Below are 25,464 nucleotides of genomic sequence, written 5' to 3'. Positions count from 1 at the left end.
TGGTTTTGTGAAATGTTATGTAGGTCATGTGCTAAAAGAGACGCCGCAAGACCAAACACATTGTGAGTAATAGTATTGTACAGATATATTCTTAATTGATTATTTTAATCTCGGTACAGTGACTTATTCAGATATTGTGTTTTTATCGAAATGAATGAGTTTTGTTAACGTTATATGACATGTGCAATAGGGACCTAAGGTCATTCTGTTTATGCTATGATGTGCTTGGGCCCAAGGTCGTTCTGTTAATGATACGATGATATATGATTGGGCCCAAGGCCGTTGTGATATATGATTGGGCCTAAGGCTATTTCGTAACATGTTGGGTCTGTCGTTTCATAATATGTTGGGACCGAGGCCATTTTGTAAATGTAATTATGGATAGTGTTATGAAGGATGAAATTTTGAAAAAGTATTGTGTTCACATAATATGCTTTCTTTTAATTCAAGATTATTCATTTGATTCTCTTTACTTTACTATTATTCATTGAGCATCACCCACCCCCTACGTTGTATGTGTAGTATCAGCATGGAGGTCAACCTTAGAGTCAACCTCAGGAAATTTCTTATAAGGACCTGTCATGTCGAAACTCCAAGATGGAGTTGTTGCCTTTTGACTTTATGTCTATTTTAAGACTTTTGCCTGGTGCTGTCATGTTGGTCTTGTGGATGTGTAACTTAATGTCTTGACTCCTATGTATATAAGTGTTTTATCTTGACCATTTAAGCACCGCTCAATGAACGTTATTTCTTATATTAGCTTCAGCTTAAGGCCCCATTATTAAAAACATTTGTTTTCTATATGAGGCCATAGGTAATCGTGTGATTATTGGCTGGTTGTAAACCAAACTTTTGTGGGCAGGTTTGGATCATGACAACCGCATACATAGTATATAGCAAGTAAGGCGAGCAAAACACTCCTATAGGGGCTTATGTTACCCTGTCCTAGTTTTGAAGCTGAACTAGGGCTCCACCATTCAGTCAAGCAGCATCACTGCATCTTAGATATGGGAAAGCACCATGTCCTAATTGTGGAAGTTGCTAAAGTTAAAAATATGGACTAGGTAAGTCTTGTCAAAAAGGGTACCTTAGCAATACACCAGATATACCTATCATTTCTAACACCTATAAGTGAAGGGAGGATCAAATAGTGTATTGGTGATCTACATCTACGGCTTGTATTCGCACCATAATAGAGCCCATGTCCAACGAGCTGTTCCAGATGTTAGATGAAAAATACAGTGACTTGGTGCACCATGCATGAAATGCAAAAAAAATATATATATATATATATATATGAAATAAAATCCACATCATGAAGTTTAAGTCAAGTTCTCCTAGCTCCCCAACAAAGTTGCCAAAAATTATGGGATGCTTATGGGGTTACCAAGCGCGCCCAACAATTCTGACTCTCGATCTCTAATCTGATGTCACTAGTGCAATGTAAAACAGAATATGAAAGTCTAGATCTGGCAATTTTTATAGAAAATTCATTTTATTGCAAAAACATTTGCCAGGAATGGACTACATTACCAGATTTTAGAGTCGCCACCTAATCTTTTGGGAAAATTATGAAACCCATGACTTGTGCCAAAGGCCACCGTCCATCATAATCAAAGTGTCTCAATTCAGGAACTTAAGTATGAGAGGAGAAGGTCATTAATTGAGCATACCCCTCACCCTATCAAAAGATCGGCCTCTACTAAATCATGATATAGTTTTTATAATCAACATATATTCATGTTTTGATTATTTAATAATGCTATCATTACTATCTAAGGCATGTAAGTATAGATTATGTCATTAATTTTGGTTATGCTTTGATTTTATGCATTTTTTTAAAAGTCTTTTTGTACAAACTCAATAGCATAAGAATCATTTACATTCCAATATCAACAACATAACCTCCATCCACTAGCATTCAAACAGATATCTCATTTAAGCACTTACCCTCATGATATAGTAACAGATGTGATAAGGAACATGCACATGCAATAATCATGCTAAATAAATTAACCAAGAGTTCCATAACCACTCAAGAGAGCACTCCCCAGAAAATGTTTACTATGTTCTTAAGAGGAGATGTCCAGCCAGACACAAAAATGGGCCAGCCGAACAGGAAAGTGGTCGGTCGAATTCTTCTTCCAACTGGGATTTAGGTCAGTGCAAAATTCCAGGACAGAGGCCAAAAGATATTTTCTAAGGGGTGTTCATCCCTTCTAACACCTCTGTTTACAGGGATCACTTGGGGAAAAGGTAGATGGGGGATAACCCTCAACAGACACTTTGCAACAAAGCAACAAATCAATGAATCAAAATCAAGAACCAATTTAAGCCCAAGAAATAGATAGGAACCTACATCTTCTCTTTGTGAATAAGGGCAAATTAATACCCAAATCTATGCTATTAAGTGGAGAGCGTAGATTAATGCAAATCATTTTTTGGTGGAAGCTTTGCTTATTAAAACAAGGGATTCATCAAATTGATTGAAAACTCATCATCTAGTCACAAAACAAGGATAGTTACACCCCATTCTATGTTCACAAATGATTGAGAGGAGATGTTTCAACTTTCTTTGACCCAAAATCTCTTTGTTTTGCTTCCAAAATGCTCAAGGAAAATTAAGGACACAAATTTTCCAGCACTGAATCCCATGGATCACCCAAGCAATCCTATGAAACAACCCTTAGCATCCATTGATATTAAGCAAAGAGTTAGAACACATGGATTTATGCACTTGAGAGATATGATAGATGACGGAGATAAATGTAATAATAAGAAAATGTATTCTACTTATTGACCTTGTGAATGGATGCCTAATAGCTACTTCCAAACACATTCACAAGGGCCCAAGACATATAACAACAATGAAGTTAAAGCTAAGGAAAACAAGAAAATAAAGAAAAATCTATCAACTCAATAGATGGGTGGCTAAATTCTACTCCTTCTACATCCATGAGGACTTACAACAATCACATGATTAAAATGAAGTTACGACTAAAGAAAGAGTAAGAGAAAGGTGATTAAAGATGCAAAGAATTCACCTCTTAAAGAGAGTGAGTCTTTTTGTTTCACCAACTCCCTTTTGGTTCCCTCAAGAGCTTTTAGATATGTTGTTTTATGTCCAAGTCCTTTGGTCCAAAGGTTATGATCAAGCTTTAATGGAGCTTTTAATGTTAGAAAGTGAAGGTGGTAGGTAGGGAGTAAAGGAAGAAGAATGAGAGGTCCAAAAGCTTGTATAAGCTTTAGGCAAGATTTTTCCAACCCTTAGAAAGGGTCTGCCAAGCTTTATTTATAGAGCTCAAGATGTAAATATCTGAGATATTTGTGGTAGGTAAGCAGACCAAGTTGAAATTCTTGAAAATGCTCTGTACCCGGAACATTCAGCCAATCGTTCTTCTTAGTTATTGACTGAGTGCATTTTTGGTCAACCAATATATGATGTCTGGCCAGTCAAAAAGCACATCGTCAAGTCAACAAGAGAAGGTTAGCCTGAATTGAAAGGAGAAATAAGTATTTCAGAGGATTTCATCCCTTCTATTCATTCTCACTATATCCTTTACTCAATTTATTTGAATGAATACAACGCTTTGATTTTAAAAATATGAGCCTCAGAACATTATGGAAATGTCTAGAATTACACCACTAAAATCATTTTGAAAGAAGGTTTTTTATTCTGACTAAAAAACATATTGTCCAAAATAGGTCTTGGGGTGGTTTAAAGCTTGATCTTTAGGCTTCTCGCTATAGAACTTGTAAGATCAATACATTTCCTCTTCATCATTGAGAACTCAAAAGAGAGCACCCAAGTCTTAAGGCTAGTAAAAATTGGGGTGTCTAGAGTGAGTTTTTAAGTAAAAACTCTCTCTATTATTTAATTCGTTCTCAAAATCACTTTCTTATCAAATTCTCATTCAATTTTGAATATTAGATTTGCTTTGTAAAATGTGACCAAAAGCCTTTGGTTGAACAACATTAGAAAATGTGTCCATTATATTTTTCTTAAACTTAAGTAGAGTTTATGTGATAAAAGAAGGTAGTGGTGTACATGGATCAGATTGGTCCTAGTTTAAAATAAATCAAGAACCAAACCATGAGAACCGGTTCCAAAAAAATTAGAACCGTAACCGAACCATTAGACTGTGCAATTGGACTAGAATTGAACTATATAAACCGGTTTGGTTCGGTTCGGTTTTATGGTTCTAAAAATTTTATATAACAATAAATATAATATATATTTTATGTTAGTAAACAAACTACCAATAATTAATTTGGCTAAATTGGTTAGAGTTTATCAATTTCACAATGAAAGTTAATGTTCAAATCTTGTAAGAGATTCTTTATATTTTATTTTTTTAGATATAAACATATAAAAATAATAATAAACAAATATGTCACGATCCGATTAGGTTCCGAATCGTAATCAAAGCCTTGGAACCGGTACCCGGACCAATTTGAACAGTTCCACCATTTTCAGAACTAGAACCAGAACTGAAACTAATTAAAATCAGACCAAAGTAGCGTTTTAGATGGGATTGGACCGGTTTACCGATTCCATCAATTTTTTTTACACACCTAAAAGAAGCGATTTATGGACTGACTTGCCTTTGATAACGTGTCTACATTATTTTTAGAAATAATAGTTAAATGTTTTTTGAAAAACATGTGAAACACTTAATTACATAAGTCAATCTCATTGGCACACAGTCTTATAAAATGAAATACAACATAATATAATAGATGAAATGTTTAAGTTACAGACCCGTGATTAACTAATACAAATAATTTGACAATAGGGTATAAAAGCACGCATACCCAATTAACCTAGGGTCTAAGCTTTACAAAATAAACTACATCTTGAGACTTGTACCTATGGGTGTCTATCAGTACCGACACAATGTAGGGAGGGGAGTAATGACCATCACTCGACAGTAAGCTCATATCTACATTATTAAGCATGTAAGTGAAGTGATAGGGTATATAATGCAACACACATGTCTTATTCCCAAATTCTTTTACACAGTCTCATTAAGTTCATTTTATTTAATAAACTCACACCTTATAATTAAATAAAAGAAATAATCTGAAATCAATAGCCACTAACAAGGCATCAATAATTTGCCAATATGATAATAAACCCAATCTCACCAACACATATAGTATCCAAGCCGTAAATAAATACATACTAGGTCCTATCCTGATCATGCCTCAGGCTCCCTCCGAGATACTTGTTACAAAATCCACACAACCCTCTCCACAAAGGGTACTACTCCTCCCAACTACACAATATCTGAGATTCTAACTCGTAGATAGTTGATCCACTATCTGCTCACTATCTCCTCAAGCATACTAGATCACAATGTTATATCTATAACCTGATCCAAGCTTATAAAATCAATACTATAGGGACAAACACGAAAATCAACAACAACAGAACAACCCTAAACTAGGACATGCTCGAAAATGAACCAAGTATAATAAATACTTAGTAAGGTTTCACTTTTTCACACTTACAATGATTTTTAACACATCCATTTTTTCTCAACAATACTCTTTCTAGCCAATTTTACCATTTTGCCCCTATGGCTATAATTGTAATATACTAACGCTCCGTTTGTTTAGGCAGAAAACATTTTCAAATGAAAAATATTTTCTACGAAAAACTAATTCCAGAAAATATTTTCTAGAAAAAATAATTTTCTATGTTTGATGGTTGTGGCGATGAAACGAAGGTAGATGTGGTGGCATGGTGATGGGTTAACGGTGGTAGTGATAAAGATAGTAATTGTGGCAGTAGCCGCAGTGATGGTGGTGTGGTAATGGAGGTAAGAGTGGTAATGGTCGTGTCGTGATATTGGTAAGGCTTTAGTTTGGAAAAGGTTTTCTGTCTTTTAAAAGTGGAAAAGATTTTTCACCTATATGGACTTGTTTTCTATTTACTATGGAGAATATTTTATGTTGACTTTCATTTTTCATTGTACCAAACACTAGAAATTACAAAAAAAAAAAAAAAAAAAAAAAAAAAAAAAAAAAAAACATATTTCAAAAAATGTTTTCACCCCAAACAAACGAAGCGTAAGTGTGAAAAGACCAAAATGTCCCTAAGGCATAATTTTGTCAAATAACCCAAATTCCCCCAAGGCATGACTTCTCCAATTTACTCTTAAAGTTCAATTTACTAAAATGACCTTAAGGTATGAAATTACCAGTTTACCCTCCACTAAGCAAAATTAGTGCTAATATTATGAAGAAAAAAAATAGTAAATCAACTCTAAATCACACCATCTTTTAGATTAACTTATTTTAACCCATAGTTAATCTATGAAGCCATTTTTTCTAATTTCATAACACTTTAAATAATTACCAAAAATTTAAAGTGATTTAAATCACATGCTTTTAACACCATTAGTTTTGTAATATGTTATATATTGCGTTTTTTGATATTTGAATAAAAAAATCCTAAATTAATTAAATAATGCTTCTCATGATTTCAAGATAAATATAATAATATTATACTCAAAGTTCATAATATCACATAACAAGAACACTTTTAAAGGTTTCATGCCAAGAATCCCACTGTAACTAAAAAAGTAGTTCAATAAGGCATAAAATAAAACATGTATCTCATGGATTTGAACAAATACAAATAATAATAAATAAATAAATTAAATAAAAATAAAATAAAATAAAAAAGTCATTCTTAAATATTTAAAATCATGCCATTAATTTAAAAGTAAATCCTATCATGCTTCTAATGAGAAGACTCCTACCTTGAAATAAAGCTTTAACATTCCAAAATGGAGAGGAGAGATGACAGGAGACCGAGGCTTCAAGAACACCACGTTGCTCTTCTAAAAGTTCTTTAATCCAATGCTCAAGCCCACTCGAAACACTCTTATTATCCCACCAAAGTGTTTAATCTATGGCCCTAACCGACTAACTCTCACTCATTTGCAACAATGGTGACCAAAGGTTAAATAATACAAAATCTTAAATGTGTAATAATGGAGAAAAATAAATGAGAGATGTAACGCTCCAATTTTCGTAATCTAAAATAACATTAATTAAATCCATGATTGAGATACCAATTATATACATACCAAAATCAATGTAATACCCAATTGCTCACAAGTCTCATCATAATCCAAAATAAACTTCATTTTTATTTCATTCCACATTTGAAATATGTGAATTTCCAAAAGATTCACACACAAAAAGGGAAGGCATGACTAAGGGTTTGAAAATGGGAGAGGAATTGATTTCCTCTATCTAAAATTGAAGAGTAAAGACCCATCTTCAATTAGACATTAACCCTCATGAATTACTAATCTATTTTGTAATCTAAACGTCAAAATCTCATCTTGAAACAAAAGAATCAATCCAAGCCATACAATTCAAACTAAGTAAGCTTCGTTAGCTCCACTACCGAAATGGAACTCCCACCTCCTCCATTATCTGAAGGTGGCTCTCACACTCTTCCACTCCACCAAACCCACTAGCTAGTGAAAGGGGTTGGTGGCAACCAATAAGCTCCTCCCTTAATTGTGTATAAATTAAGGTGAGAAGGATGGGTTTGATAAGAGATTACAGTGTGTAATCTGAGAGAGATTGTGAGAAACAACAAGTCAGAGTGCTATAATGAGTGTTTGTGAGATGTGAGTGTGTAAACTCCCTCTGGGAAATTTTATAGTGGATAGCTCTCCGTGGACGTAGGCAGTTGCCAAACCACGTAAATATTCTTGTGTTATTATGTGTGATTGATTTCTGGTATCTCACAGTCCCAACAAGTGGTATCAGAGCCGAATCGGTTGGGTTTCGAAAAAACAGAGTGCGTTTTTTCGAAACTGCCAGAAATCAAGTTGCTTGAAATCAAGTTTTGAGCATACCAGGAGCAAGGTCTCGTCAAGAGGAATCCAAAACTGCAAAACCGAGCTCCAGAATCCTTGCCACGTGCCCACATGTGCCACCCAAAGCAAGCGAATGAATCCCAGTCTCATCACGCGCCACCACACACCGTTAAACCAGTCGGCGCGTCTACCCACTCTCGACACGCGCCTTACGCGCGTCTGAAGGTAGAAGACGAGCCACCTCGGTGGCACGCCAAAGCCACGTCACGCCACGTGTCACTACGTCAGCGCCACCTGTTTGACACGTCATCAGCCATGTCAGTGACACTTGTCAGTCTTCCATCCACGTGTCAGAAACGTGTCGAACATGTTATCACATCCTGTTGGCCAGTCAACCTTCCAGAGGATTGATTCAGTGCTTCGCAACTAAGGTACACCCGCAGATCATAATCGTTCAAACTATTTTGGCTCGATTTGAGTCATTCTGAGACCATTTTTGACGATCCAATAGTGCTTTCCAATTATTTGGAATATTCCGGACACATCTATATAGTCAAATTTTGCAAATCCTATTTCAAAAAATTTCAGTTTGTATTTGGACAATCCGAAGTGTTGTTCCGGCTAATTTGAGTAGTCCGGACGCAACAGCGAAGCCTATTTTTCAGACAGAGATTATTTTTTGTATACGCAAGTGTTGATGGAGGAATCAACGTCGACTTCAGGATCTATGTTCAAGTTGACTCCTTCCAATTATGCAATTTGAAAGTCACGAACGGAAGACACCCTGTATTATAAAGACCTGTTTGACCCTATTTTTATAAAAGGGGTTAAACCCGAAGCAGTGAAGGTTGATGACTGGATAAAGATAAACCACAAGACTATTGGTTGTATCAAGCAATGGATAGACCACGGTGTGTACCATCATGTCGCCGAGGAGACAGATGCCTATTCTCTATGGACAATATTAGACGACATGTACCGGTCAAAGACTGCTTGTAACAAAGCCTTGGTGATGAGAAGGCTTGTCAATTTGAAATTGAAGAATGGTGTGTCTGTTGCCGAGCACACTAGTGAATTCAAAAGTCTGGTGAATCAGCTTGCAACCGTCAAGATGCGCTTAGACAATGAAATCCAAGCTGTTCTACTGCTCAGTTCTTTACCGGATAGCTGGAAGACGTTGGTGGTTTCTCTCAAAAACTCTGCACCAGAAGGGAGGCTGACTATAAGCATGATCACAGACGCCATGTACAATGAAGAGACAAGGCAAAAAGACTTGGGTGGAGATCAATCCCATGCCCTTGTCACAGAAAATAAAGGTAGAGGCAGAGACAGAGGAAGAAGCAAAAGCAGAGGAAGCAGAGGAAGATTTCAAGACAGAGGGAAATCCAAAAAAGGGACGACCTGGCCGAAGTTCAAGTGTTACCATTGTGGCCAGGAGGGGTCATATAAAGAAATATTGCTATGCCTTGAAAGGAGAACAAAAACAAGGCAATAGACAGCCAAAGACTGAAGATGGAAACACTACAGTTACTGTCTCAGAGGATATTGCATTATTCTTTGTTGAAGAAGAAGAATGCCTCTATATGTCAGACAATGACACCAAGTGGGTGGTAGATACAAAAGCTTCCTACCACGCCACATCTCGGAAGGAGTTTTTCAGTACATACCAAGCTGGAGATTTTGGTACAGTGAAGATGGGCAACTCTAATTTTTCAAAGATTGTGGGAATCGATGATATTCACATCCAAACCAAAGTTGGGTGCACAATGGTATTGAAAGATGTCAGGCATGTTCCTGATTTACGCCTAAATCTTATCTCAGGAATAGCCTTAGATTGACAAGGCTACAAGAACTACTTTGACAAAGGCATGTGGAAGTTGAAAAAGGGATCTCTGGTGGTAGCCAGAGGACGGGCAAGTGGCACGTTATATAAGACTCATGTGGAGGTGCATTCAGATAGCCTCAACGCAACAGAAGATGAGGCATCACCAAATTTGTGGCACAAAAAGCTGGGTCACATAAGTGAGAAAGGGTTGTAGATTTTGACAAAGAAGTCGCTTATTCCCTTTGCCAAATATGCAAATTTGAACCCTTGTGACAACTGCTTGGTTGGGAAGCAACATAGAGTCGCTTTCCATTCATCATCCAGAAGACAATCAGAGTTGTTGAGCAAAGTATACTCTGATGTATGCGGTCCCATAGAAGTGGAATCTTTGGATGGCAGAAAATACTTCCTGACGTTTATTGATGACGCATCACGGAAGGTATGGGTTTATGTCCTAAGAACCAAAGCTGAGGTGTTTCAACATTTTCAAAAATTTCATGCTATGGTGGAAAGGGAGACCAAAAAGAAGCTGAAGTGTCTCCGAACAAACAATGGAGGCAAGTACACGTCAAATGAGTTTGAAGCCTACTGTGCTACTCGCGGCATCCGACATGAGAAGACTGTTCCTGGAACCCCACAATACATTGATGTAGCTAAAAGAATGAACCAGACCATTGTGGAGAAGGTCCGATGTATGCTCAAAATGGCAAAGCTGGCAAAGCCATTTTGGAGAGAAGCTGTTTGTGTTGCATGCTATTTGATCAATAGATCGCCATCAGTTCCACTGAATTTTGAAATTCCAGAGAAAGTATGGTTTGGGAGGGAGATTTCTTACTCTCACTTGAGAGTGTTTGGGTGCAAAGCATTTGCACATGTATCCAAGGAGCACAGATAGAAGCTGGATGACAAAGCTACTCCATGCATCTTTATCGGCTATGGAGATGAAGAATTGGATACAGATTATGCGATCCGAAAAACAAAAAGGTCATTCAAAGCCGAGATGTGGTATTTCAAGAAGGCCAGACCTTAGAAGACTTTGGGCAACCAGCCAAACCCAAAGTTAATGATGTTTTAGAAATTGTTCCCAATCCTACACCATCACAGCATACCATTGATGAAGAAGAGCTACCGCAGCATGCCGCCAATGATGTAGAGTTACAGAATGGATTGCCAGAAGAAGACGATCCAGAAGAAGAGGGTGTGGAGCAGGGGGAGCTACAACCCCCTCCGCCAAAGACTGTTGGTCCACAGTTGCAAAGATCAACAAGAAAGTCTAAGCCGTCATCAAAATACGCTGCTTCTGATTATATTTTGCTTACTGATGAGGGGGAGCCATAAAGTTTTCAAGAAGCTCAAAATCATAAGGAGAAGAGTAGCTGGCATCAAGCTATGCAAGAAGAGATGCAGTCCTTGCAGAAGAATCAGATTTATGATTTGGTAAGACTTCCCCAAGATCGAAAACCATTGCAGAACAAATAGGTGTTCAAGTTGAAAAAAGATGGCAGCGGAAAGCTAGTCAAGTATAAGGCTCGATTGGTTGTCAAAGGTTTCGAGCAGAAGAAAGGTATTGATTTTGATGAAATCTTATCGCCAGTTGTGAAAATGACTTCCATTCGAGTAGTTTTGGGACTAGCGGCCAGTTTGAATTTGGAACTTGAACAGATGGATGTAAATACGACATTTCTCCATGGTGATCTAAAGGAAGAAATTTACATGGAGCAGCTAGAAGGTTTTGAAGTAAAAGGGAAAGAAAACTTAGTCTGCATATTGAAGAAGAGTCTTTACGGCCTCAAACAAGCGCCTAGACAGCGGTACGAGAAGTTTGACTCATTCATTGTGGGTCATGAGTACAAGAGAACTGTTGCAGACCAGTGTGTTTATGTCAGGAAATTTCTCGATGGAAACTTCATCATACTCCTACTCTATGTTGATGACATGCTAATTGTTGGATAGGATGCCACAGTAATCAGATCACTGAAGAATGAGTTATCACAGTCCTTTGACATGAAGGACCTAGGCCCTACACAGCAAATGTTGGGCATGCAAATTGTGCGCGACAGGAAAGCCAAGAAATTATGGCTGTCACAGGAGAAGTACGTTGAACGGGTGATTGCGAAGTTCAACATGAAAGATTCCAAGCCAGTCAATACTCTGCTGGCTAATCATCTTAAGTTGAGCAAGAGTTCTTGTCCCTCCTCTATTAAAGAAAGAGAAAATATGGAGGCTATTCCCTACTCATCTGCCGTAGGGAGTTTGATGTATGCAATGGTGTCTACCCAACCAGATATTGCTCAAGCTGTTGGAGTAGTAAGTAGATTCCTTTCCAATCCACGAAAAGAGCATTGGGAAGCAGTCAAGTGGATTCTGAGATACCTCAAGGGTACGGCAAAAATGTGTTCGTGCTTTAAAGATGCTAAACCAGTCTTAGAAGGCTATACGGATTCCGATATGGCGGGAGATCTTGATGGTAAAAAATCTACATTAGGATTTCTGTTCACTTTCGCAGGGGGAGCTGTGTCTTGGCAGTCCAAGTTGCAGAAGTGTGTTGCTTTATCCATAACCGAGGCAGAGTATATTGCCGCAGCGGAAGCTGGAAAAGAGATGTTGGGGTTGCAGCGGTTTCTCCAAGAGTTGGGATTAAAGCAAGAAAAGTTCACGGTATATTGTGATAGCCAAAGAGCCATCGACCTGAGCAAGAATTCAATGTACCATTCTCGCACAAAGCACATTAATATTCGGTATCATTGGATACGTGAAGTGATCAAGTGAGAAGTCAGTCATCATTGGTCTCGAGAAATAAACTCGAAATCTGCAGAGACATTGCCGGGATGGACTTCAAGTGAGAAGTCAGTTATCCACATAGGCGTGGAATGAGAGAATTGTTAGCTCCAATGCCCAAATGGAACTCCCACTTTCTCCATTATCTAAAAGTGGCTCTCCCACTCCACCAAACCCACTAGCTAGTGGAAGGGGTTAGTGGCAACCAATAAGCTCATCCCTCAATTGTGTATAAATTAAGGTGAGGAGGATGGGTTTGATAAGAGATTGCAGTGCGTAATCTAAGAGAGATTGTGAGAAACAAGAAGTGAGAGTGCAACAGTGAGTGTTTGTGAGGTGTGAGTGTGTAAACTCCCTCCGGAAAATTCTATAGTAGATAGCTCTCCGTGGACGTAAGCAATTGCCGAACTACATAAATATTCTTGTGTTATTGTGTGTGATTGATTTCTGGTGTCTTACAGTCCTAGGCTTGTATAGACATAATAAGGCTTATAGAAAAATAATAGTACTTAGCAAAACCATTAAAACATTAATTTCCTCTTTGATGTATTGTAAGAGATGTAAGAAAAAAGTCGAAGAAAATGCACCCACTAGATAAGGAAAAAGATGATTCAAAGGAGAGAGAAACAAAGGCTTCAACCTCTTAGGTCATGTGGACTCCAAATAAGTCTCCAAATTGTTTTGTTGGGGGATGGGGGGTTCCGACGGACTTCCAAAATTCTAACACAAATTTATATAGTATCGGGTATAATTTTATTTTATTTTTTTGTACTAGAATTTCACAAAATTCGCGAGATCAACTAATAATAATAGAATATACGTAAATAACATATAAATAATAATTATCGGTCTCACTGAGTCCATTTCTCAAATCTCAAGCTATCAAGCTCATGTGAGCACACAACGAGACAATCGATGCATTGAAATATCTAATTCACGAGAATATATTCAAATTAACCAATAATATTGTAAAAGTATAAAAATATTTAATATCGAGCATGCTGAGTCCATCTCTTGAATCTTGTGTTAATTTTGGCCCAAGTGCATGTAAAACAAGGTGATCGTCATATTATTTTTTAAACATGCAAAGTACTTCTAATGTAACAAGATTGACCGTATAATGGGCCCAGAGAATCAGTCCCTAGAGTTTAGGGTTGGCTCAAAAATCGATGCATGCAAACCGAGATGGTGGAATGCGCAAAAAATAAATTGACAAAAGTTTAGACTAAAATGAATGGGGAAACTTGCAGCCTTAATTACAATTGATTAAACTTAATTGAGGCCCAATTACATTAATTAAAAATTTTTCCTGATCATTATAGTCCTACTCTGATCTACTGTGATAGTAAAAGTAGTTCGGCAATCAAAATCTCAAAAAATCAAGTTTTACATGGGTGTAGTAAACAGGTTAGTAGACAGATTGATGTCCACAAGGATGGGACCATTGATCTAACCTTTTGCAGAAGTGAAGTTTGAGTTGTTGATATATTAATACTGTGCTTGGTTGAGCATTTGGTAAGAAATTTGGAAAAAGAAAGAAAAAATGTGTGAAACTATGTGAAATGTATGTATATTTTATTCACATTCTACCTTCCTTTTCTCTTTCTCATTTCAAATTCCATTCCAAATCCTCTGACCAAACACAGCATAACCAAACTCCGGCTATGCTCATAAAGTTGCGAAGCGTACTTGGAATTTGTTCATTGGAGAATCCAGTTTGAGGGAGGGAGTTGAAAGGTTACTCGGTAATAAGCAAGCTGAGAGGGACAAGTCGTTGGAGGGGCTAATGAAGAACCCTTTCTAAACTGAGTGATAGCAAAACACTCAGTTCAAGGGAAGGCATTAGGAGTTCAAGTCAACTTGAACAAGTGTTCAAGTCAATTTGAATAAGCTTTTGTCCTAGTCTTAGATGTCCATTTGTTTACCATGTCTATAGGAGTTAGTTACTTGTTTCCGTTATAAGTTTCTGGATTTGTGCCTTGATTAGCTCCATTATGCATTTTACTTACGATGTGTTACATATATTAATTAGTGTATTAATTAGTATATCAATCAATTATTATTACTGATTCCACGTATTATATAAATTATAAATATTCAAAACCTCTACAATTATTTCACATTATTTATTAGTACATTAATTAGTACAGGTACATTTAGCATTATTCTTTTACTTTTCTTCGATGATGGAATATATTTTTTCTTCTAAGAGAGAGGAAATCTAGAACTTATAATAGTGAGTGGTGTTTGCGTTTCTTCTTCGTTGATTACTTCTCTCTCTCTCTCTCTCTCTAGACCTTGATTGATCTCTATTTTCATCAGCGATGGCTAAAGAATTGGTTAGATCATGATGCGAGATGTGTGATTCTTTCAGTGATTGTTCCTCTGAATGAAGAAGAACATGAAAATCGTCAAACGAGAGTGGTTCAAATTTGGTTCGAATTGTAGATCTGAAAGCATGAAACTCTTCAGATCTGTTTCAACTAATAAAAAAATTCAATTGCTACTTTAATATATAAAAAAATTTGTACTTTAATACCTATATCCTCTTTAAATTGCACTTTTTAATAAATTTCTCTAAATAAAATCCCTTTAGTTTTTTCAGTTATCTCTGGTAATTATTTATCACAAAGAACTGGGGCTCAAACTACAACGAATCATTAGTATTACACAATATTATTTCCAAAGCATAGTTGCCATTATTGCTTGCACATGATACTTTGTGCATGATACTGTGTTAACCGTTGTGTGTGTGTCTCGAGGGAGAGAGAGATATCTAACACGAAGTGAAGTGACGTAGTAATTAAAGAGTTGAATATTGAAGTTTAATACATTATTTTTTTTATTTTTTTTTTTTTTAAAAAAATCTTATGTTTGATTTTTACAAAGCATAGTTTTAATATGTAATAATTTTCAAAGGTCTTACTCAAACTTATTCTAATCCATGCCATAAGGGTTGTTCAAAAATTAATTATTTTAATTAATTTTTTAACTTTTTACGAAAAGGCGTATAAAAATAAGAAAATAATTAATTTTTTAGTAGTGAATTTTTAACTATTTTAATAATTTGCCAAAACAAACCTAAATAACATAATAAGTTAATAGAAAGCCCAACCCTTAACGGTTAGCAAAGGTCCAAATAGAGAGAGCAGAGCTTCTCTCTCTAGATAATTTTCGGCGATATTCCGGTGATACTTTGGCGACATTCCAACAACATTTTACATTTTTAAAGTATAGATCTACACTACTAGAGTATAGATCTACATTTTTAGAGTGTACATCTAAACTTTTTATGCCCAAAATATGAATTTTGAGAGTTTTCTCCTCCGGTTTCGGCATAAATTTTTAAATTTTTGACACTCGCAATGGTTCCCTCCTCTCTCAAGCCTTCTTTGAGTATACTTCCTTGGCGGCAGTAGTGGCAGAGTTGAGCAGCAGCGACAGGGACAGTGGGTTTTCAAGCCGATCTTAACTTCTAGACCATATCTTTGAGCAAATCGGTAGTTTTTCTTGTATCATAACTATTTTTTTGACGGATTTGATTTTATTTTTTTTTTTTTATTTTGTTGTTTAGTTGGGATGACTATTTGGAATCTTGTTTATATACTGTTTTTGTTTTATCAATCTAATATTTTCCATGTTCTCAAAAAAAAAAAAACACTTAGCAGGTTGGGTTTTTCATGTTGAGATCTCAACATGAGTTCAATATGAGAGAACTTGAAGGGCCCATAAGATCTATTACGAGTCTCATTTCAATAATACAAACCATTTATTTTATAAGATCCTCAATATATATCGTTCATAACTTTTTTTAATCAATTTGATAATGTAGCATTTTCATTTTATCGTATTTGTCTTTACAAAAATAGATTATATATTTCAAAAATATATCTGTCCATTTTTTCAAAAACAAACACAATAAAATAAAATAAAAATTATAATTATAATTATTTGATCGAACTAATTTTTTTTATGAATAATATATATTGAAGGTCCTACGAAAATGAATAATTCAAATTATCGAAACAAGACTCATGACGGCCCTGTAGGCCTCTCAAGTTCTCTAATGTTGAGTGAGAGAATATAAAAGAAGCCCAACCCTTAACGATATTTATGTATAAGGGGGAAATTGCATGCATGCTCCTTTTAAATTGCACAGAATGTATTAATTTAACATTAGAGAGAATACTAAAAGACCAAACTTTGACAATGGTTATTTTTATGTTAGAGGAAACTTGTATATCTTTCCAACATTAGACTACCAACATTCATGGTAACTACTTAGCATTTTTGAAAAAATTTATTTCAATGTGCCATAGCAAATTTTCCAAGTAAAATAGAAGAAACTGTTAGTCACTTAGTCAAACTTACCAAAACTAATGTAGATAATATAAAGACATAAAAATAAATAAGATAAAATTTACATTTCATTATAACAACAATGACATCATTTTTTTAATGGGAGAATTACTTAACAGTGTAACAAGAAAAATAAATAAATAAATTACACAAACATGGAATGCAAGTGAGACTTGCACCCCACCACATAATCACTTGCACACTCCGTATGTTTGTAATTATTTTTCTCTGCTCCACTGTTAAATAATTTTCCCTTTTTCAATCCATATGATTAACAAATTACTAATAAAAATGAGTTAACTGTACGGCCCCGTTTGTTTTCCGAGTTGAGGCCTAGGATTAAGATTAGTAGTGAGGTCGGATTCACAATATCACATTTGTTTGCAAAATAGTCACTGAAGTGATAATCCATTCAGACTCTGAATCCCCTCCAACGAGAGGATTAGCATAGGCCAGAGGATTTGGTATTAGAAATTAAGCCATTGATATTAGAGTGTGAATGACAATTTTATCCACAAAAATGTTCCTTTGATGTTCAGAAAATATCAACAAACTCAGAAATTTATAAAAAAAAAAAAAAAAATTGGCTCAAATGAAGCAACATCGTCATTCTCATCCACAAACCCACAAACCCATAAATTTGCAAGAAAAAAAAAAAAAACCATACCTGAATAAAGCAACATCATCGTTCTCATTAAGGTTGATGATCTCGATCTTGTTCTGCATCATCGTCGGCCTTAGATGGATGAAGTAAAAGCTGCTCGGTTGGCCTTAAATGGATGAAGTGAAAGGTAACATCTTTTTGTTAATCGAATGAACACTTTTTCAAAACCATGGGCTGATTTTGGAGAAACCATTGGCTGGTTTCTTTAATAATAATAATAACAATAATAATAAATAAATTAATAGTTGAACTTTTTTATTATTTTTAATTATGTAATTTTAATTTTAATTTTTGAATAGTTTAATTGGGTAATACATTTATTAGTTGGTATAAGCTCAAATTTAATACTAATACAGATGTGTTTATATAATTTTACATGGTTAATTTCATCCTTACCTCTCAAAACAAACATGAATTAAAATTAAGCTAGAGGATTTGGTATTAGAAATTAAGCCATTGATATTAGAGTGTGAATGACGATTTTATCCACAAAAATGTTCCTTTGATGTTTAGAAAATATCAACAAACTCAAAAATTTATAATAAAAAAATTGGCTCAAATGAAGTAACATCGTCGTTCTCATCCACAAACCCACAAACCCATAAATTTGCAAGAAAAAATAAAAATTATACCCGAATGAAGCAACATCATTCTTCTCTTTAAGGTTGATGATCTCGATCTTGTTCTCCATCATCGTCGACCTTAGATGGATGAAGTAAAAGCTGCTGGGTTGGCCTTAAATTGATGAAGTGAAAGGTAGCATCTTTTTGTTAATCGAACGAACACTTTTTCAAAACCATGGACTGATTTTGGAGAAACCATTGGTTGGTTTCTTTAATAATAATAATAATAAATAGATTAATAGTTTAACTTTTTTATTATTTTTAATTATGTAATTTTAATTTTAATTTTTGAATAGTTTAATTGGGTAATGCATTTATTAGTTGGTATTAGCTCAAATTTAATACTAATACAAAGGTAATTGTATAATTTTACATGGTTAATTCCATCATTACCTCTCAAAACAAACAAAAACTATTACTAGTCCACTGGTTGTCAAACAAACACAACTTTTCTTAATTCCCTCACTAGCAGTCCCCTCACTCCCCTCACTAACAGTCTCCTCACTAATAATTCCCTCACTAACAATCCCTTCCATTTTACCTCTAAAAACAAGCAGAGCCTAGAGGTTTCAAAATGGCCCGCCAGACTGAGGCCCAAAGCCAGGGCCTAGGCAATGCTTTTTCTAACCCAACAAGCAAGCCCAATATGAGGCCCGAGCCGAGGCCCGATCAGCCTAAATGTCACTTTCAAGCTATTTTGGTGAAAAAATTAGAAAAAATTTTTACCAGGCTTGGCACAAACCCACCTCAAACACAAGCTCGATTACTCCTTGGATCTGGGCTTGCACTTGGACCTAGGCCACGATTCCACACATGGGTTAGAACGAGCCAATTTTTGGCAGGAGCCCGATAGGCCCGTGACCTGGCCATTTTTACATGTCTAAAGTGTTATGTAAATTAAATCTCAAAGGAGTCCAATATAACTACATAAATTTGTGAAACTTACTATTCTTCAAATGTGAAGGGAAGGTAGTGTAATTTTAAGGTGTACTCACTTCTCTTAAGTGAAAAGGAGAGACATTAGGCCCATAATATGCATATAAACCACATAGCTTTCCTTGTAATTATATACATTTGTACAAGTACTTCAAAGATAAGAAAAATGTAGCAAGTGGAGAGAAAACTACAAGAAGAAAAGGAGTACACAAAATTTAGAGAGAAGTTAAACATGCAAGCAATTTTTCGGACACTTGACGTACGTCTGGTGATGGATCAGAAGATGATAAACTAGAAAGTACTGTTATAGCCTCTAGTAGTCCTCCAGCAATACTGTTGACAATGGCTTCTTCACTTGCCATTAGAGATGCCATTAGCTTCGCACCTGCCATTTTTTCCTGTTCAACAAAGTGCAGCCATTTACAACAAATGTTCAGTAGTTGTATATTATGCAACCCAAAAATAAAAGGAAAAGAAGAAAACACCAAATCTCATTTCCATCTTTAGATTGTCTCCGATCCATAGAACACAAAAAAGCAGACAGGAACAGTTTTTATTCTCTAAACGCCCAACCTCAACCATCTTATGACTCTTTCTCCTTTCGACAACATTCGGACCGAGGCCTACAAATTTATCGGGAGCTTGCATTGCATGGGTAAGTAGAACCTCAATATTGAACAAACTAACAATCCAGGACTTATGTGAGTGATGTTCAATTTTTCTATGCCAAATAATATCTAGTAGTTCCAGAGCTACATAGCTAACCGTCCATGAGAAGGAAGTCTGTGAACATATGTATATAGTATGTGATTTAAACAAAGAATGACAAAGCCCTAGTAGAATAACATATCCACTGCCTGAAAGCCAACAGTAGTGCTTGTTCTATAGTCAAATGAAGCATGTAAACTCGCAATTAAACTTCATGCCAAATTTGTTTTATGGTAAATACGTTTTAGAAGTTGGGTTCTTAAACAACAGTAATATGATTTCTCTTCTAAGTTGCATCCAAGCATGACTTTTTAATTTTGATGTAATGTGTACTTGTACTATAAATAGGGTCATTAAAATGCTCTTCCGTGATCATAGTTTATTCAAAAATTCAGAAGGAAAGAATTTGAAAAAGCATTGTACTTGATTACCTAAGAAGCACTGATACGTTTATGGTCGTGTGTCCGTGTCCGACACCTCGGACAAAACTACAGACTCTTGGAAAACAGATGTTTATTGTTTAAACATATGAAATGTATTACAAGTTTCACAAAATAATAACTTGGGAATCTATTGATAAAAGAAAATTAATGTAGATTTATACCTCTTCATGAATTCTCTTTTAAACCCTAGAAATTTGTGTTATGTGGTGTATTTTTATTAAATTTAAATGAAATATTCATGGGCAAACTTCCCTTTACTCCCATGTGGTTTGGGTCATGTGCGGTTTACCCTTCTAACGTTTAGAAATGACCACATAACCTGTAAAATAAATTGATATTGTAAAATAAAATGATGTATTATTATTGATTGATTGATGATTGATTGTTTGTTTACAATTCCTATATATAGAAGAAAATGTGGTAGTAGGTGTAGGAGTGAAGTGGAGGTGGTAGGTGGAGTGTGTGATAGTGGAGGTGGTAGGTGTGGAGTGTGTGATAGTGGAGGTGGTAGATGGAGATAAATTCTAACAGCCCCCCGCAAACTCAAGGAGGATAGAAACTAACCAACTTGAGTTTGAAGAGAGGAACAAAACAAGAAAATACATAAAAAAAAAAAAAAAAAGAATAGGAGACACTGTATGGTCGTGTCAGACCGTTGGTGAAGACACTGTATGGTGGTGTCATAACATTGTAGATGACACTGTATGGGGGTGTCATAACATTGTAGATGACACTGTATGGGGGTGTCATAACGTGGTAGAGGACACTGTATGGTGGTGTCAGACCGATGTAGAAGACAGTTTATGGGGTCATGTCGGACCGTTGTAGAAGACAGTTTATGGGGTCATGTCGGACCGTTGTAGAAGACAGTTTATGGGGTCATGTCGGACCCTTGTAGAAACTAACCGGAATCAATGTCGAGACAGTTTACAGAGTCTTGTCGGACCCTTGGAAAAGCTAACCGGAATCAAATGTCGGGACAGTTTACAGAGTCTTGTCGGACCCTTAAAAAGTCGCACCCTCAAAAGGTGTGCCCAATTTTGTCAAAAGGCGTGCCATCAAAAGGCGTGCCCAATTCATCAAAAGGCGTGCCATCAAAAGGCGTGCCCACTTTATCAAAAGATGTGCCATGAAAAGGCGTGCCAGTTTGTCGGGCGGCAAGAGGCGCGCGATACGCGTGGCTGCCTCGGCTATTTAACCAAGACGAAGGCTGAGGCTGAGGCATACCATTCTGAAACCTCTGAAACCAACCCTTCGCTTAAAAAACTCTGCCTCTGCGGAGAGAGAAACTGTGGAACACTTTGTTGCCATTCTGTCACCAACCCTTCCGAACATTACCAGTCTGAAATTGCTATTTCGCTGAAACACTTAGCAACCCAAAAACATGGCCTCTTCTTCCCGTCCAGCTACCCAGAACCTGCTCACGCTCTTTCCAGAACTGAACGAGCCCACAAGAGAAATAACTGGTGCGGTGGCCAGTGAACCTCAACCAAACACCTCTGGTTTTGCTCCATTGAACTTTCCGATGCGGTCGGTGGAGCAAAAAATGGCGGTGCAAACTGATATTGAGGCTAATCAGTATACTCTGAAGTCATGCGTGGAAACCATGACGGCGGTCACAAATTTGTCGAACCGGCTGCAGAGTAGGACAAATGAGGTGCAGCATTTAAATTCCCAGCTGGCTCTGCTCCAACGCATGTATAAGGATGCGCGAGCAGAGATAAGTGTGCTGAAAGCAGAAAATAAGGAGCTGAAGCGGAAGGCCACCGTGATGTTCCGTTTTGGAGGGTCGCCATATGCTGCAGTGGAGGAGCAGGGGGAAGTAAAGGTGCTTGGTGGATTAGGAAGCACAGAGGCAGCACCGTCAAGGACCGCCCATGACGGAGGCAAAAAGAAGAGACCGGCGGCAGAGTAGAGAAGAGAAATCTCACCTGTGAATGTGGTTGTTTTTTTTTTTTTTTATGTGGAAACATGGTGATCGGGGTGAGCCCCGACATGAATAAAATGAGTTTGGTGTGCAGATCTTCCTGCGTCTTTTTTTTTTTTTTTTTTTTTTTGTATAATAAGGAAAATTGATGGAAAAATAAAGATAAAAAAAATAAAATAAAATAAAATAAAATAAAAGTAGGAGTAGTGGAAATATATTATAATAAATATATATATATATATATATTTAAATAAGAAAAGAAGGAAAGAACGTGGATGCACATGGTTTTGATTTTATGATACATTATTTTAATATATATATATATATATATTAAAAAAAAAAAAAATGTGCAAAGCAAGTTGTGTGTCGGTTTCTTTTCAAAGAAGATGGAGTAAAAATAATAAAAAAAAGAAAAAAAGAAAGCTAAGTGGGTTTTCAAAGGATGGAGTAAAATAATAAAAAAAGGAAAAGTTTGTGCAGAACCATCAAGTTCCTGATTTAAGAAGTCTAAAAGAAGCGAGTGGGGTGAATAAAGTAAAAACAAAATATAAATTAAAAATGAAAAAAAAAAGTAGTAGGGATACGAGTGGTGCACGGCTCATCCTCGGCAATGCCATTGGGAAGGCTCCAAAAGATAAGATATTCAAGAAGTACATTGAGATAAAGCTGCAACTTGGTAATGTATGAACTTCAGAAGTACTCTGTCATTGTTATTAATGTACCCATGCCACTTCTCATCAGATGGATACCCATCAGCAAAGTCTTCTGTGGGAGTTCTCATCTTGAGGCAAAAAGTGGAGGGAATGGGGAGAGCGTCACGGAAAATGTCAGTGAGGTGAGGAATGTTGAATCGAGCCTCGAAGTCGTCCTGGAACTTGGACTTCCAATGAGGATCGCTGAAGTCAATCGCGGGAGCGATCGGCGTAGGGGTCGTGTTCTCCGCATGGACGCAAATCTTCTTGCAAAGTCGGCTGAAGCTTGGCCTCAAACTCGGAAGAACCGGGCCGAGGAATTGGTATGAATTTCTCGCCGGAAGAACGATTTTGGAGGCGATCGCCGGCGAGAGTGAGTCCATCAAAGGAGTGTTTGGACTTATGTGATCCCAACGGCAGCGAGTGAGAGAGAGAGAGATTGGGAGAGAATCACATGGCTTCTTCCACCTCTATCTCCCACATCTTGGCTGTTAAAACTGTTCTGCCACCACAAGGGGAAATCACAAGCTCACTGATGAAGTTCTTCCTAATTCAAAAGAACGGAGAGTGACAGGAATAGTCAGCCCAGTCAAAGATCAAGGTATGTGTAGAGGTCCGGCGGGCGGTCAAGGCGAGACTGCCGCCCGCCGGTGAAGCAGAATGACTAGGTTGTTAACCTTGCTCTGATACCATGTAAAATAAATTGATATTGTAAAATAAAATGATGTATTATTATTGATTGATTGATGATTGATTGTTTGTTTACAATTCCTATATATAGAAGAAAATGTGGTAGTAGGTGTAGGAGTGAAGTGGAGGTGGTAGGTGGAGTGTGTGATAGTGGAGGTGGTAGGTGTGGAGTGTGTGATAGTGGAGGTGGTAGATGAAGATAAATTCTAACATAACCCCTACATGATTTGTGGATTGAATTGAACCATTAAACACTCTGTCTAACTTAACAGTAAATGTGAAACACATGGCAGACATAAAGGAGTTATATGCTCATTTTCAAATTTCAATGGGGTAAATCGCACATGGAAAGCACAGAGAGTTAAAGTTCACTTTGCCTTGCAAAAGAAACGACAAAAATATAGGGGTATTTTAGTCTTTTTCATTAATTTGTTAACGGACATAACACTGCACTTCAGTCCACAATCTACAAGGGGGCTATGTGGTCATTTCCAAATGTTAGGGGGGTAAACCGCACATGACCCAAATCATAAGGGAGTAAAATGAAGTTTGCCCAATATTTATATATATATATATATATATAACATACTATGAAACACGGGTGTGGGTACAGATACTAGTATGAGTGCAATACGGGTACGCCGATACATCAAGATCTAAAAAAAAATAGAATAGGGTATGGTTGAAATACGTCAATAAATTTTTTATTTTTTATAATTTATAGTTTGAGATTCAATCTACAAATTAAAGTTTAATACCAAAACTACAAGAAGAAATTACAAAACCAAAAGAGAAATCATAATTTAACAATATTAATACCAATACCAAAGCAAAGTCTATAAGCTATTTTAATGCCATTAAACAACAGAAATTACAAAACAAAGTTTCATTCCAAAAGCAAACTAAGCAAAATTTGAAAATTTGACACTTCCATCAATTTCATCATTAAACAATACATCTTTCATCTCTAACACATCAAGTAAAGGATTTGCAATTTCAAGCAAATAAGAACTCTCTAATAAATTAAACATGTCTCCACCAAGGTCCCATAACTTGGTGCACTCCTGATGTACCCATAAAGTACCCATAGAGTACCCAACTGCCAAAGAATGGATAAAAAATACCCAGTATGCATACAGCCTTACCGGTACAAGCACCAGTACTCAGCAAGTATCCAGGTACGAGTACGGCAATATTTTTAGAATTACCCATGCTTCATAGATAACATATAATAAATATATAAAACAATATGTTTTCTGTCCATATATGTTGTGTCCTACATTTTTGTGAAAATTGTCATGTATGCATGTTTGTGTTCATGCCTCTTCGTTGATTAATCTCAAATATGACCCTAATATTTTTGCAGGTTACAAAGAGTCAAACCAAACCAAGGCTTAAATCTCATCAAATGGTGTCGACTACATGAATCCTTCTTCTCCACTCGACTTTGTCAAAGGTCATTTGGTTAGTCAAATTCAGGAGATTCATATCTCTACTTATTACAGTAGCCCATATCAATCTAGATCTGCCACTTCCCCTAACACTTTCAGTATATGACAAACCATCCTAATCTATTCTATCTCAACTTATTTTCTATTAGTGCTAACTCTGTCTTTTCTAGTCTTGTCACACATCCACCTTACCATCCTCATCTCAGCAACACTCATCTTATCTACATGTTTCTTAGCTGTCCAACATTCTATCCCATACAACATCGCTGGTTTAATAACCGTTTTATAGACCTTTCCTTATAGTCTAATGGATATTCATTTTTCGCACAGTACCCCAAACGCACTGCTCCATTTAAGCCACCCCGCCTTAATTCTATGAACCACATCTGGTCCAACCTCCCTAATTATTGTGATAATCGATCCTAAATAATGACAATATTCACTCTTAGATAGTTTTTGATTCTCAATCTTCACTTCTCTGTTTCCCTTGTTACTGTTACTAAAATTACACTCCATGTACT

At 36.4% G+C, this 25,464-nt stretch overlaps 1 protein-coding gene across 8 annotated transcripts in view; it reads right to left on the bottom strand.

The window, feature by feature from the left end:
* Positions 1 to 19,074: 19,074 nt before the first annotated feature.
* The window catches only part of LOC114263496 (uncharacterized), a 70,077-nt gene continuing 63,687 nt past the window's right edge, over positions 19,075 to 25,464 (bottom strand). For all 8 annotated transcript variants that reach the window (XM_082898277.1, XM_082898279.1, XM_082898280.1 and 5 more), the window contains one exon: positions 19,075 to 19,430. In XM_082898277.1, the coding sequence (XP_082754403.1) occupies positions 19,248 to 19,430 (183 nt within the window). In that variant the 3' untranslated portion in view covers positions 19,075 to 19,247. The remainder of the gene's footprint in view (positions 19,431 to 25,464) is intronic.

Source organism: Camellia sinensis, chromosome 12, assembly GCF_055761805.1.
Source record: "Camellia sinensis isolate YWXY chromosome 12, ASM5576180v1, whole genome shotgun sequence".
Taxonomy (NCBI): domain Eukaryota; kingdom Viridiplantae; phylum Streptophyta; class Magnoliopsida; order Ericales; family Theaceae; genus Camellia; species Camellia sinensis.
The sequence above is the reverse complement of the archived record's forward strand: the minus strand, read 5'-3'. Positions and strand labels throughout refer to the sequence as shown.